Here is a 16,714-nt window from a genome sequence, read left to right as displayed (position 1 = left end):
GTTATATTTGTTGTTTTGTTTCCACTTTTTAGTCTTTCATTTTCTATTGCTGATTTTTCTTTTGTTACATAGCACATATCTGTGTTCCTTAATCGGAACACACGACTTGGAACATGATTTTTGTCACATATTCAAATTGATCCGTCGACAGTGATGCAGTGCAGCATGTATATATTGAAGGAATATGCGCAAAACTAGAACGACACGCATCGTCAAGACTCGTTACTGAAAATGTGTATCGAAATATACATTTTTTTGTTATCGAAATATTATCAAGTGGTGAATCTATAGTAAATCTGATCCAAAGCCACACTTATCACGAGCTCACCGTTCACAATCACATCATATCATATTGGTTTCGTTGGCTCTATATCTGCTTCTTTATCACATGAGACTGGTGTCTCTGAAAGACAAAAGAAAACGAAAACCAACTACATTTGTTTTTTGCCTTTTTTGGTATTGTTTTAAAATGATTGGAAGGGTTGGGAAGGATACGGAACCCTTAGGGCATCCACATTGGTTACATCTCTAACAAAAGTCTCTTGATTTATTTTATTAATATCATTAAATTTTTTTTTTTTTGCTAAGAATTTGAATTGCATTACTTAAATGGGCAGTTTGCATATTACAAAGAGTTTAAGACAGGTCAGGAACAAACTCCATGGCAAAAAAGATAAAACATGGAGATAACCTGAGAAAATAGTGCTAATTGATCACCTTGCTGTTAGGCAAAAGTTAACCATTTAGCAAGCAGGTTTTTGAACTTCTTACGGTTCCTACGAGCGAGAATGGCGTCTCTGATTCTGCGATCAAGTAGTTTAAAGAGGACTTCTGAAGAGGAGGAGATGTTGTTATGTAGCCTATTGTTCCTCTCATGCCACAAAGAGTAGATAACTGCTTGAGCAACTAGCCTAATATCATTAAATTTTAAACACAATAAAATTGTAACCACTCACAACATGACCATTGTCATGAATTGTTAAGAGACGTCTCCTTTCAAGAATCGTCCCTTCTATTTTCTCTTTCTCTCTTATTCGTCTCTGATTTTTTTAACTATTTTTATCTTGAAAAATCATGGGAGGTACTCTCACTACTCATGCTCTAAGATAAGATTAATTGTAGAATTATAGAATAAATATATTATTGTGTTGTGTCTTATAAGTTACAAGAGATTTCTATATATACACAAGACTTAGATCTATCTCAATTACGAATATAACTTATCAATAAATTTTCGGTTTGGATTTCATAGACTTTATGTGTTTCACTTCATAATCAGATTTCAACGGCGTTGGTTCGTAAGATACATATCTTGTTTCCTAATATATCTTCAATACTTCCCTACACGATAAATGTGGATGCAACAAACAAATCTGCAATTACAAAGTAAACTACGTATATCGTGGACACTATGTCAATAATGTACAAAAATGTCAATAAACTTTTTTGGGCAAAACTCTTAGATATGGAAAGATGAAAATTTCAGCTCATATTTGGTCTTGATAATGAGAATACATTATGTGAGCTCAACTATAGACCCGTAAATAATCTTCCTTATCTCTGTCAATCCAAAACTTGAATTAAACAAATTGACCTAAAAAAGCAAGCGTTTCCTACAAAAACTCCCCCATAATGGAAACTATAACCAACAAATCTCAAACAATGGAAAAACAACACTTTGAGATATTCATATTATAAATAAATCTTAGACAAAATTTGTAACACTCTAATTTCTATTATATGTGGAAAGACTGAGAATTGATTTGGCTACTTATTTCAACAAAGTGCGTTTATCTTTTCGGGCACATGTCCGTTTAGAACTCTAGAGTTAATCATATTTGAGCTGGAGTAGTAGAAAGATGGGTGACCTATCAGAAAGTGATTCGCGATATCGTGCGAATGAGGTCACCCACCAAATAGATCTCGTGCGTCCTGATAATCTTTATCGGTTCGCGATATCGTGCAAATGTGATCATCCACCACATACCTTTCTCGGTACTTTGACCTCACTCACGGGTGCACACGTCAAAGGTCAGGGGACTGACACCATTAAATCTCTCGGAAACTCTTTCACACACCAAAGCCAAACTATAAAAATTTCTTGGAAAATAACAAAGCACGTAGAAAACTATTGCATGTAACACAATAAAACCCACTAAAGCTTTTAATTAATAAAACCAAACACTAAGTTTAGTTAAAGATCACGTGAACATTATTTCAAGCTTATGTTGCTTCACGTCAAAATCATCATCTGTATAGTCTCCGTCATCATCATTACCTTCCTCATCGTCAACACCACCAATGATAAGCATCATCAAAGTTTAAAACATATAATGCGGAAGCTTTAATTCTGATCCCTAAGAATCGAATGCTCTCATCCACAAGACTTAAACCTATTTCAACTAGGAATAATAATTTATATAAATCTTATGATATATATATATATATATATATATATATATCTAAATCAGATATTTATTAGCACAATAAATTTTATATAACATTGTTCAGTTTGGATTTCATGGATTTCATAATCAGGTTTAAACGGTTCGTAACAGTTGGTTCCCAAATACATATCTTTCTAATATATCTCTAATATTGATGTTTGCATATTAACCTATATTTTATTGCATAGTTCACTCTACACTATGTTAGAACATAGAATTCATACATTTTAGTTATATTCTCACATAACTAAGCATTCTTGTTGACTCTCACTTCCAAACAATCAGCAGACCAAGCTTCAGATCTTCGTGGGCCTGGCCACTACACTTTCTGAAACTGCCAACCGAATTACCAAGCTACCAAAACCAAGGTTTCTAAAGCAAAGCTAGACACGTCACCAAAACTCGTAGTTCGAACCCGTCTAAGTAACCTATAAGTATCGGATTTGAGCTTAGTTATATAAGCTGAACTTAGTCTATTTGAGCATTATATGTTTTGAGTTTAAACCCATTTGGATTAGGACCGACTCGAAAAATCCAAAACTTTACATTTAATAAAAACAGTATCATTCTAGTGGTCGTAGTCAATCTTGATATTGATATATTGTTTTAAAATACAAAATCAAAACAAATATATAAGTTAAGAATGTACTGTACTGCTTGATCATTACAAAATTTATATTCTAAATTCGACAAAGGTACCTTCTTCTCAAAGTAAAACATGTTTTTTTTGTTCTCTTATATACTTAGCTTTAATTTACGTTTGATTATCTTATTAAATTTGGTTTGTTTGGTTGACAAAAATTTTTTTGGTTTGTTTGTTATAATGTTTTAAAGTAAATGCAAACACATTTGTTAAAGAATAAAAGTTTAAGCTGACTTTATATGTAAAGACAGAGAGTTGAATCTGTCTTTTATGAAAATTTGGATAGTTTAAAATGGTGGAAATGACATATACAATGTTATAATAATTATTTCAAAAAGTCCAAAAAACTTAACAAGTCCTATTAGGTCGGACTTCAATAGATAGGCCCAAAATATTTATGGGCCATGCCAGACTCAAATATTTAAGAGCTTTGTGGGTTTTGGACTGGGTGAGCCTAGTTGACATTCCTAAGCAAAGCATGAGACACAAATATTTGGTTTTTGATTTCTCTGACTAATTTAAGTTTAAAGATTTCCTATGGATTTCTGAGACCTATACCCTGAGATTATTGCAATACCATCATATTATAAAGAATTTTCGGTATCATTTTCATCCCTTTGCTTAGAAGAGTACCTCACAACCATGCCACCTTGTGTAGCAGTTTATACATGGCCATAAAGTGCAATCAAGACTATTTTTGTTTCTATCAGTGGTGAGGATTTGCTCTTAATATCACTTGTGACTAATTCTCAGCTATTGTTTATCTGTTATGAAGGTTTTTCAACGCATTCAAGGTTTGTCTTGAATTTCTATCAACTTCATATGAAGACTTATCCTGTTTAATTTCTTTTGTCAAATTAGTTTATATTAATGTGTCTCAAAGAGGATGCTTACTTCATTTTTGCCATTGTAGTATTTGAGTTTGAGTTTAATGAAATTTATGTTCCAAAAAAAAGAACATTATTTTTGACAAAAGGTTCATCTATTAAAATGCATGAAACATACAAAACTATGGCTTCAAACATGAATTATGATAAACTGTTCATATTTTATAAGAATAAATCATTTAAATTTATGTGCTTTAGGCCTTCGCTTTATTAGGATGTGCCATAAATAATAGTTTCCTTTTAAGTAACATTCACTTTACGAATTTATACTGGATTTTTCTTAAGTTAACATGCTCTTTCTGCAAGCTGCCATGGAAAAAATGCACTGTGGAAGTTAAGCTACGAGTTACGGACAACAATCATCTTGATGTAATAACAAGCAGTCGTCATTTTTAAAACATGCGTAAACTTCTATGTATAATCCCAATAGACAAACACAAGTGTTATTGGTTTCTTGTTTGTTGAAAAACAACTACATATTGCAATAGCAATGACATATTTTGTTACTTGTGATGTGTGTAGTGACATTAACATTGTCTATTACGTTAGAGAAGCATTTCAAAGTTTGTATAAATGCTATACGGACCATTTCAAATTGTTTGGACCATACAAAAGCATGAACAAGTCAATGAACACAACCTGTTTCCACCTAGTCCCACATTCATGGTCTATTGACTCTATCTTTGAGAATATTGGTTTAGGAACAGTAAGGACATGTTTGTTCATCAGTTGTGGTTTGTAATGTGAATATGTTTCTGCTTAGTGAGAGAAACATTAAGGAATAATTGGAGAATTATGTTATCTTGATAGTCTAAGTGACTCTTTATTGAATGACATGTGGCTATAAGAGGATACTGTTTTATCTTAAATAAGCATTCTACATCCCTACAAAATTACATGTCACATAACTCTATATTCTGTCTTATGGCCACGTTTCTTGATCAATGGTTTGGCTAATGATATTTGCTTGCGAAATGCTCGTTGCGTTCTTCTTTCGTGGCTTTAAGTAAACAAAATCTTTATATGATTTGATAAAAAAAACAAAAGTCTTTATTCGAAATGATAAAATATTCAAAGACAATATGGTACATGATACAATATTGTCTGATAAAGATAATAAAACAACTGATTTAAAGGCAAAAACCTTTAATCATTACAATATATGAAATTTCAGAAATGCAAACGCAAACACTTCAGTCCAAATCAAACCTTGTTGGCCAACCATTGTTGATGCTGTGACCATAAAGATCGGCGGCGGCGGTGGTGGTGGTGATGGTGGAAGGCATCTGACTGGTGACTGGTAGTTGTTGGTCCATGGAAGCAACGCTTGCAAGATCTTGAACATCACTCATCTGCTGATTTAGATACTGATTTGAACTCTGTCCCTGATCATAATTCAAACCTGTATACATATCCTTGTTCGAACCATAGAACATAGGCTGCGTCTGATCATACAAGTTACCAGGAGGTTGGTATTGAAATGGTTCTTGATAATGCATATTCATACCCTGGCTCGAACCAGTGAACATAGGCTGGATCTGATCATAAACGTTAGGAGTTTGGTATTCAATAGGTTCTTGATGATGATTCGTATTCATACCTTGGCTCGAACCATAAAACATAGGCTGAGTCTGATCATAAAAGTTAGTAGGACATTGGTATTGAAATGGTTCTTGATGATTCATATTCTGATGATGAACATGATCAGGAGCCTGATCATTCACACTCATATCCATACCATCATATTGACGCATATGATCATAAGCTTCAGTAGGGTTAATTACCGAACCCTCGGTTCCGACAACAAAAGGGTTCACATCACCAACAACAGGACCAGGTGCATCTGCACCACCGACATTAGGAGGAACATGCTGAACACTCCCCTCGAGGAACTGGGTCCTGTAAGTTACCCTATTGGCATAACCACCAATGAAAAGATTCAGCTCTCTCATAAAACTTGGATCACCATACTGATGAGGCATCAGCGTCTTTCCCTTGAGAAGATCGAACATAACCTCTCTAAGTTCAATATCTCGATTCTCAGCATGTAGCCTCCTTGCCTTCTCTCCATCTTTCTGGATCCTCTCCGACAGATAACTCTCATGGTTATGAATCTTACTGAACCCTTGCCTCTGCACCGCGTTTGTAAACTCCAAGTGCACTGCTTCAGCGCCTTCCCTTGACGGCCAAAACTCCGGCTCCGTATTGTCGCAGCTCTTGATAACCGCACAAACTTTGACACCGCAGAGGGTAGACAGCTCTTTGGCTTTCTTCATTAAACCTCTCTTCCTCTTCTTAAAAGTTTGGTTTCTTGACGATTTATTAGTTATGAAGTTTAGCTTTAACCTTCCCCTTTTCATTGTTCTGTGTGGGTGAAGGAGATAGTTATGTTGGTACTTGATTGTGCTCTACTGCTCTTGTTTATATAGTGTAATGAGAGGCTGGTATTACTTATGAAGGTCTTATCACTTTCTTTGGGATCATTTTGAAGTCATGAGTTGCAATAAATTTAATTATGACCAAGCTGGCAAGGTTGTGTAATTATTTATTACTACTTATAGTTAAATTTTCAAGTTTTCTATAACTATTTTATCCAAGTATATCAATCTTATTTTTGTTTTGCTAATACTTTTTTTTTAACATTGTTCATAGATTTTGAAGTTATATGTAATGTTTGTGATTTTTTTCTGTATAATAGAATTATAAATCTTCAGTATAAATGTAGAATTGAAGATAAAAAAAATTAATTTTACTTGATTATACAGAAACATAAATTTAATGAATTTTACAACTGTAAGGAAATCATTGGACTTGGGAGATAACAATTATGTAATTTGAAATATGATTTTATCTCTAGATTTTTTTCCTTTTGTGGAAGATATTAAACCATGTAAATCCAATGCAAATTTAGAAGAAAATATTGCCAGCTAATGCTACATAGTAGGGGTGAAAACTTTACCCGATATTCGAATCTTCACCCGAATCCGATCCGAAAAACCCGAACGAAAATCCGAACTGACGTAGCAAAATATTGGAACGGGTATTGAATTAAGAGATATTGGATATCCAAACCCGAACTGGTAATATCTAAACTCGAATGGATATCCGAAGATAACCGAACATATGTATAATTAACTTTATATTTCTAGTTTACATATTTCATTTTATATAAAATATTTATATTGATACTACACATTGTTTAAGTTCATATGATATACATACAATTATAGAGAAAATAATTTGCTACTCACTTAAAATGCATGTCAAACTTTTTGTTTCAAGAATTAAGAAAAAGTTACATCCAAAATATAAAAACAATAACCAAATTAATGTCTTTTTAGTTTCAAAATTTTATGTCCAAATCTATTAACCATTCAATCTATTAAAAATAAAAAATTAGTTAAGTGAAAGTTATATTTTTAAATACAAGAAATTTGAGAAATGAAAAATTTAATTTTTATTTTCAAATTCTAAATATCCGAACCCGATCCGAAATAAACGAATCCAAACTAAAAATACCCGAACCCGATCCGAAGTACAGAAATACCGAATGGTTTCTACACCTATATACCAAAATACCCGAAAATCTGAAATACCCGACCCAAACTCGAACGGGTACCCGAACGCCCACCCCTACTGCGTAGGTAGGTAGTAAAATTACAAAAATAATCTAAAAAGAAATTCATAACATTCTAATAATACTAACATGATTTTTATGAAAAAAGGAAAATATAGTTTTTTATTTTAATTAAACCAAAATTATAAGTTTGAGCTCATTAGTTTGCTACAGTTTTTTTAAAACAAACAAAAATCGAAACTTGATAAGAAATTGAAAACGGTTAACCATATTTTTGTTTTTGTTTTTGGTTTAGGAAACAGCAGGAAACCATACAGAATTTGGAAAAGATGTCCATGAAACTAGTAAACATATTCTTTCAGAGACTTCTGATACGCAAATTCTTGATATATATTCAACAGTATAAATTCATTTATAGTTTGGTAAGGTTGATCGTGTAATTCAGCAGAAACAAATGTTTCCCGTTCATATATTGCTGAAGTTAAATGACTAGATTTTTAATTTGGAATTACTTCCTCCGTTTCAAAAAGATATAAATCTTTTTTAAAATTTTTTTTTTTCACAAATATAGATATGTTGTGTTTACTATGGAAAAATTGTAAATTTCAAAAAACATTAATTGATTTTATTGAGTTATTATTGGTTAAAAGATATTGAAAGTTGAAAATTGCCGAAAACGATATATTTATTATATTGATTTAATGTGTTTTTGTAATACTGTGTGTGAAAACGGTAGAAAGTCTATCTTTATAAATCAGAAGAAGTATTATGGTTCAATGCTACTTTGTATCAATTCTAAAGTATCCATAAAAATTTAGATGACAAGAAAAAAATATATTAAAAGCTGGATTATGATTTACTAAGCCCAACATGGCTAATATAAAGGCTTTTCGCTGATGAAATTTCATAACAACCTACATACCTGAGATAAGAAATTTGGGCTATAGATTATTTACAAAATCTTCAGGCCTTTTCTTGAATCAAACATTAAAATGTATGAATTTATTAAAGTTAATTAATTGAAACTATAGAAAAGTATCAAATAAGACCCTCTGATACGCGTCACCTTTGCATAAAAATTATTATATTGGGTGATAATTAACCCCCACTAACAGAAAAAAAAAAAGAGTGGTTACATTGGAGAAAGGAGAGTCAGATCCCTCTAACTGAGACATAGACTTACAGAAAGAAAACATAAAAGTGACTAATGGGATAAGAAAGTGAGGATGCAAAAAAAAAAAAAAGTCTAGCTAACCGTAATAATAAAAACATGGATCTGCCGGATAAGGATCTAGATTCGGATCCAAATACCTTAAAATTTCCTGAATATCTGATCCATTTCACCCTTACTATTTTATCATGTTAGTTAACTAATTTCCCTTCTCAGTCTAGATGTTTTAATTAATACTAGAGCTTGACCCGCGTACCCGCGCAAGTATTCATTTTTGGTTTGCAAAAAAAAATATTTATCTTATATAAATGGTAATATATGTTTTAAAATTTTTATATATATATATATATTAAATAATTATTTAATATATTTCTAAACACAATCATTTTAGAATTTATAATGAATAATTTTATTTTACTTTTTTGATCAGTCAACTGTTACAACCCTATTTTTAAATATAACTCGTGTGTTCGTGCAAATGTATTTTTTATGGATCAAAATTTTAATGTAAAATAAAATGGTTATCTATTTTTATATTTGCTTTATGCGATAAATAATTTAATATATTATTTAAAATTTTGTGGTTTATATTATGTATTTTTATAATACTTTTATGTTTTTAGACGTAGTTAATATACCAAAATAAAAAATAACCACCCCGTAATAATAAAATTTTGTTACATTTTTGATATTGATTAAGTATAATTTATTGTTTATCCAGATTATAAGAAACATTTTTTAAATAAATAAACATAATTTGTTATACTTTATTTTAGGAAAATGCATTAATTAAACTATAAAAGACAAGAATACTAAAAGGTAGGTAAATTTATTACTTCAAAGGCATTCAAATGTAAATAACTTTAAAAACTAAGGGGCAATTTATATTGGTACTTGTCTTTTAATAATTGAGATAATACATCCAATGCGATTTATTTCATCTTGCTCTGATATATGTCGCTTTGACATTTCAAAAAAAAAGTGACTGAAACGTACTTAAATTATTATTAATTATATTAATTTGACCAATAGTATTTGAGATAAATAAAATTATTTATAAAATCAATACAGTTTGCAGTTAATGTTCATCTAAGATTAAGTATAATTTGCATTAAAATTCTAAAGTGATATTTTTTGTGTAACAAGAAAACAAAAGTTAGAATAACACTTATTATAAAACAGAAGGAAAATATGAACTTTTCCAAGTCAATATGTTTTGATTATTACACCCTTGTCAAATTGACTAAAAATTTAAAACTGTCTGAAATCAACATAACCGGTCCTAAGATATTGGGATCCTAACCAAATATGTTTTTTACAGAATAATAGATATCTTTAAAACAATTTTAAAAAAAATATTTTTAAATAATAACCAAAAAAAATTTAAAAACTTTATAGCCAAAAATTTAAAAATAATTTATATTTATAAAGTACAATAATATTGTAAAAATAACATTTATTTATCTTAATGTAATTATTAAACTTATTCATAAATAAAATATAATAACGTGAAACTATCTAATGTTTTACTCATATCTCTATAAATTTAAAAATAATTTATATTTATAAAGTATAATATTATTGTAAAACTAAAGTTTATTTATCTTAATGTAATTACTCAAAACTAAAATTTAATTATCAGACCAAAAATTTAATGTAATTATATTGTAAATTATATTTATTTATATTAATGTAATTATTATAATTATTAATAAATAAAATTTAATTAGAAAAACAAAATTCAAACATAATTTATATTTATAAAGTACAATAATATTGTAAAATAACATTTATTTATCTTAATGTAATTATTAAACTTATTCATAAATAAAATATAATAACATGAAATTATATAATGTTTTACTAATATCTTTATAAACAATTTTGTTTTGTTTCTTCCTCTTATTATCTATATTTAGTATTATATATGAGTATGTCAAATATATATATATATATATATATATATATATACTGATTATGTGTGTTTAAAATAAATACAAATGAGAACCCCGTTCAAATGTTTGAATTAAACAAATTGACCTAAAAAAGTAAGCGTTTTCTACCAAAACTCCCCCATAATGGAAACTATAACCAACAAATCTCAAACAATGGAAAAACAACAGTTTGAAATATTCATACTATAAATAAATCTTAGACAAAATTTGTAACATTCTGATTTCTATTATACATGGAAAGACTGTGAATTGATTTGGCTACCTATTTCAACAAAGTGCGCTTATCCTTTCGGGCACACTTCCGTTTAAAACTCCAGAGATAATCATACTAAGCTGGAGTGGTAGAAAGATGGGTGACCTATCAGGAAGTGATTCGCGATATCGTGTGAATGAGGTCATCCACCAAATAGATCTCGTGCGTCCTGATAACCTTTATCTCAATTCGCGATATCGTGCAAGTGCACATAACCTTTTTCGGTACTTTGACCTCACTCGCAGGTGCATATGTCAAAGGTTAGAGGACTGACACCATTAAATCTCTCTGAAACTCTTTCACACACCAAACCAAACTATAAAAATTTCTTGGAAAATAACAAAGCACGTAGAAAACTATTGCACGTAACACCCAGATCCGTGCCTCCATTCATCAAAATGAAAAATTGGCCTAGGGCATCATTTCCTCAAAATACACTTGGTAACATATTAGTATTTAACTAATTAGTCTAAGTAATAATATATATTTATATTGGTTAAACATTAAAACTTTGTAATATTAGTAAGCAGAAATATGAACCACAAAAAAGACATTTATTAATCCACTTTTAGTTCACCAATTAAATATCAAATTTACTTTTAAAAGCTTAAAAAAAAAGATTTTGAAAATTTTACAGAAATTAGGGTAACAAAACAACTTCACGTATATGTCCTCAAGCTTAAATATCATGTTAACAAAATAGGTTCATCTCATTTTCTCTAACAAATCACTTTAATTAAGGAATTTTAGTGACTAATTTTTTAAGATATTTTTTCTTTACGAATGAGGACATATTTCTTTTGATCGCTTATATCCCCTATATATTAATTGAGGAACATTTGAAAAGATGTAACCTCAATTTTGTATTAATTAAAAGAGGCCCCAATGCATAGGTGGCACTCAATTAGGTAGTCAATTATATTCAATTGAAAAATAAGTAGGTCCACATTCGATTTTTATATATTGTTAGATACATAAGTTGGTCAAACTATATGATATAATGATATGATATGTTATTTTCTTTCCTTAAATAAAACCTACGGAATTACCATAAATGACTAATATATATATATGACAATCAATGATTTTAATAATAAAGATTTGATAACAATTTATATCTCCTCCATCATTTTTTGTTTAATTTTATATTATTAAAATAAATTAAACAATCAAATTAGCAATAAAAATAAAATTTAGATTTTTTCGTATATGTTATATTTTGAATTTTTAAAAACGACAATAAATGACTAAAACTATTAAAATTATTATGTTAAAAATTAATGATCAATGGTTTAACATTTTTATTATAAGAAGATACACATGATTTTAAAACCATATGAGTAAAAAATATCATTTAATAATAAAATAAATATATATATAGATTAAACACTATATACCATAAGATTACATAAATATTTTAATATTAAAACTTTCAATGAATTTTCAAGAACATTTATAAATTATAAACTTATTAAAGATTTCAGATTGAAAATTTTGTTATCGATGATTTAAATATTTTGTTATAAAACGATATGAATGATCATAGAACCGTATGATTATAAATTCTTATTTAATAAATAACTATACAAAATATATTATTCTTAGAAAAATAGGTTGGTCCATCTTAACTTATATTACACTTTTTATTAAACTAACTATCGAATTGATAAATAACGTACCAAAAAATGTTTTGCAATTTCCTTAAATAAAAGCTACGAAATTACCTAATATGATTAACGTATATGTGAAAATTAATTATAATGAATAATAATCATTTGATAACAATTTTTGTATCTTAGTTCTTTTTTTTTAATTTTATATTATTAAAAGATATTTAAAAATCACATTAAATATATAATAAAAACATTTATATTTTTTCTTATATGTTATATTTTGAATTTTTTAAAACGTCTATAAATTATTAGAAATTTGAAGATCTCCACTCTGAAAATTTTGTGATCAATAGATTATTTTTTTGTCATAATAAGTTACAAATGATCATAAAATTGTATTAATATGAACTTTTATTTAATATTATAAGAAGATACACATGATTTTAAAACCATATGAGTAAAAAATATCATTTAATAATAAAACATATATATATAGATTATACTATATACCATAAGATTACATAAATATTTTAATATTAAAACTTTCAATGAATTTTCAAAAACATTTATAAATTATAAACTTATTAAAGATTTCACATTGAAAATTTTGTTATCGATGATTTAAATATTCAGTTATAAAATGATATGAATGATCATAGAACTGTATGATTATAAATTCTCATTTAATAAATGACTATATAAAATATACTATTCTTAGAAAAATAGGTTGGTCCATCTTAACTTACATTATATTTTTTATTAAACTAACTATCGAATTGATAAATAGTCTACCAAATTTTTTTTTTGCACTTTCCTTAATTAGAAGCTACGAAATTACCTAATATGATTAACGTATATATGAAAATTAATTATTATGAATAATAAATATTTGATAACAATTTTGGTATCTTAGCTTTTTTTTTTTAATTTTATATTATTGAAAGATATTAAAAAATCCCATTAAATATATAATAAAAACATTTATATTTTTTCTTATATGTTATATTTTAAATTTTTCAAAATGTCTATATATTATTAGAAATTTGAATATTCCCACTCTGAAAATTTTGTGATCAATAGATTTTTTTTATTTATAATAAGTTACAAATGATCATAAAATATAACGCATATGAATTTTTATTTAATAAATATTCAAACTAAATAATATATATATATATATATATATATATATATATATATATATATATATAAATACTAATGATTTAAAGCAACAAGATTGGCTGATCAATTTAGTCGTCCAGTTGAAATCTTTCAAAAGTATGTGAAAGACTAAAGTCAAAGTAAATATAGATTTAGAATAGTAGTTATATTTTACTAATCGAAATACCGAAAAAAACCGAACCGAACCGAAACCAACCCGAAATCCGGATTGAACACCCTTAATCCAAATGAAACCAAACTATTATTTCATTCTCCAAAATATAATAAAAATAATAACTTAATCCCGCGCAAAGCGCGGGTCTTATCCTAGTTTCCTATTATTGCTCGCACGGCTCTGGTAACACCAATAAAACCCACTAAAGATTTAATTAATAAAACCAAACACTAATTAAGTTTAGTTAGAAATCACGTGAACATTATTTCAAGCTTATGTTGCTTCACGTCAACATCATCATCTGTATCGTCTCCGTCTTCATCATTACCTTCCTCATCGTCAACACCACCAATGATAAGCATCATCAAAGTTTAAAACATATAATGCGGAAGCTTTAATTCTGATCCCTAAGAATCGAATGCTCTGATCCACAAAACTTAAACCTATTTCAACTAGGAATAAAAATTTATATAAATCTTATGATATATATATCTAAATCATATATTTATTAGCACAATAAAGTTTATATAACCTTGTTCAGTTTGGATTTCATAGTCAAGTTTCAACGGTTCGTAACAGTTGGTTCGCAAAATACATATCTTTCTAATATATTTCTAATATTGATGTTTGTATATTAACCTATATTTTATTGCATAGTTCACTCTACACTATGTTAGAACTTAGAATTCATACATTTTAGTTATATTTTCACATAACTAAACATTCTTGTTGACTCCCACTACCAAACAATCAGCAGACCGCGCTTCAGATCTTCGTGGGCCTGGCCACTACACTTTCTGAAGCTGCCAACCGAGTTACGAAGCTACCAAAACCCAGGTTTCTAAAGCAAAGCTAGACATGTCAATTATGACCGACATGTCAATTATGACCGAAACTCGTTGTTTGAACCCGTCTAATTAACATATAAGTATCAGATGTACGCTTAGTTATATAAGCTCAAAAAATTAGAACTTTCTCACTCAGTCCATTTGAGCATTATATGTTTTGAGTTTAAACCCATTTGGATTAGGACCGACTCTAAAAGTCCAAAACTTTACATTTAATATAAACAGTATTATTCTAGTGGTAGTAGTCAATCTTGATATTGATATCTCTTATATATTAATTGAGAATCACTACAACATTGTTTTGTAGCCACGTGTCACCATGAGAATGAAATTCAAATTCAGAATTCTTAGAGAAACAGGTTGGTCCATCTTAACTTATATTATACTTTTTATTAAATTGATAAATAATATACAAAGAATATTCTCGCACTTTCCTTAAATAAAAGATAATAAATTGTCTAATATGATTTAACGTATATATGACAATCAATGATTATGAATAATAAATATTTGATAATGATTTTTGTATCTTAGCTCTTTTTTGTTTAATTTTATATTATTAAAATATAATAAACAACCACATTAATCATATTAAAAAAATTAATTTTTTTGTTATGTTATATTTTGAATTGTTAAAACGACTATAAATTACTAACAACATTAAATGTCTCACACTAAAATTTTGTGATCAATGATTTAACTTTTTTTTGTAATAACAAGATACAAATGATCATAAATCGTATAAATATAAAGTCTCATTTACTAGATATTCATATTATATATTAATATAGTTTAAAATTAAACTATATAACATAGAAAAATACTTAAATATGATATTTTCTAAATTGTATTGAAAATTATTAAAACCTTAATATTTTAATTTTGAAATTTTCATTCAAAAAATCGCACATTAGAAATTTTGTGTTTATCACATGAATATGAATTCTCAATAATAAATATTTATATTAAAATATACTATATATCTATGTTCATGTCATTGAAGTTTAGTAATGTACCATATAAAATAAATAAAACGATTGTTTTTATTTATTTACTAAAAAATATCATAAATAAACAAGATGTATTGTTTTTTTTATTTTTTTACTCTAATTTAATTATATACATAATACGTAAATGAATACAAATAAATAATAATAGATAAAAATTAGTTTTATACATAACTTTCATCCTGCGCAATTGTGCGGGTCTTAAGCTAGTATTGTTTTAAAATACAAAATCCAAACAAATATATAAGTTAAGAATGTACTGTACTGCTTGATCATTACAAAATTTCTATTCTAAATTCGTCAAAGGTACCTTCTCCTCAAGGTAAAACATGTTTTTTTTGTTTTCTTATATACTTAGCTTTAATTTACATTTGATTATCTTATTAAATTTGGTTTGTTTGGTTGACAAAAAAAATTTGGTTTGTTTGTTATATTGTTTTAAAGTGTATGAAAACACTTTTGTTAAAGAATAAAAGTTTAAACTGACTTTATATGTGAAGATAGAGAGTTGAATCTGAGTTTTTATGAAAACTTGGATAGTTTAAAATGGTGAAAATGACATATACAATTTTATAATAATTATTCCAAAAAGTTCAAAAAGCTTAAAAAGTATTATTAGGTCCAACTTCAACATATAGGCCCAAAATATTTATGGTCCAGGCCAGACTCAAATATTTAAGAGCTTTGTGGGTTTTGGACTGGGTGAACCTAATTGACATTCCTAAGGAAAGCATGAGACACAAATACTTGGTTTTTGATTTCTCTGACTAATTTAAGTTTAAAGATTTCCTATGGGTTTTCTGAGATCTATACCCTGAGATTATTGCAATACCATCATATTAGAAAGAATTTTCGGTATCATTTTCATCCTCTTCCTTTGCTTAGAAGAGTACCTCACAACCATGCCATCTTGTGTAGCAGTTTATACAAGGCCATAAGGTGCAATCAAGACTATTTTGGTTTCTATCAGTGGTGAG

General features: G+C 28.1%; 1 protein-coding gene across 1 annotated transcript; it reads right to left on the bottom strand.

The window, feature by feature from the left end:
* Positions 1-5,170: 5,170 nt before the first annotated feature.
* Positions 5,171-6,337, bottom strand: LOC106378966 (MADS-box transcription factor PHERES 1-like). The gene has a single exon (XM_013819008.1). The coding sequence runs from the start codon at positions 6,335-6,337 to the stop codon at positions 5,171-5,173; it is 1,167 nt and encodes a 388-aa protein (XP_013674462.1).
* Between the last annotated feature and the right edge of the window lie 10,377 nt (positions 6,338-16,714).

The sequence above is a fragment of the Brassica napus genome, chromosome A2, assembly GCF_020379485.1.
Source record: "Brassica napus cultivar Da-Ae chromosome A2, Da-Ae, whole genome shotgun sequence".
In the NCBI taxonomy this organism is placed as follows: Eukaryota; Viridiplantae; Streptophyta; class Magnoliopsida; order Brassicales; family Brassicaceae; genus Brassica; species Brassica napus.
The sequence above is the reverse complement of the archived record's forward strand: the minus strand, read 5'-3'. Positions and strand labels throughout refer to the sequence as shown.

Bases quoted from the DNA above. Each gene is read 5' to 3' on its own strand.
- LOC106378966 (XM_013819008.1), bottom strand. From the start codon at position 6,337: ATGAAAAGGGGAAGGTTAAAGCTAAACTTCATAACTAATAAATCGTCA.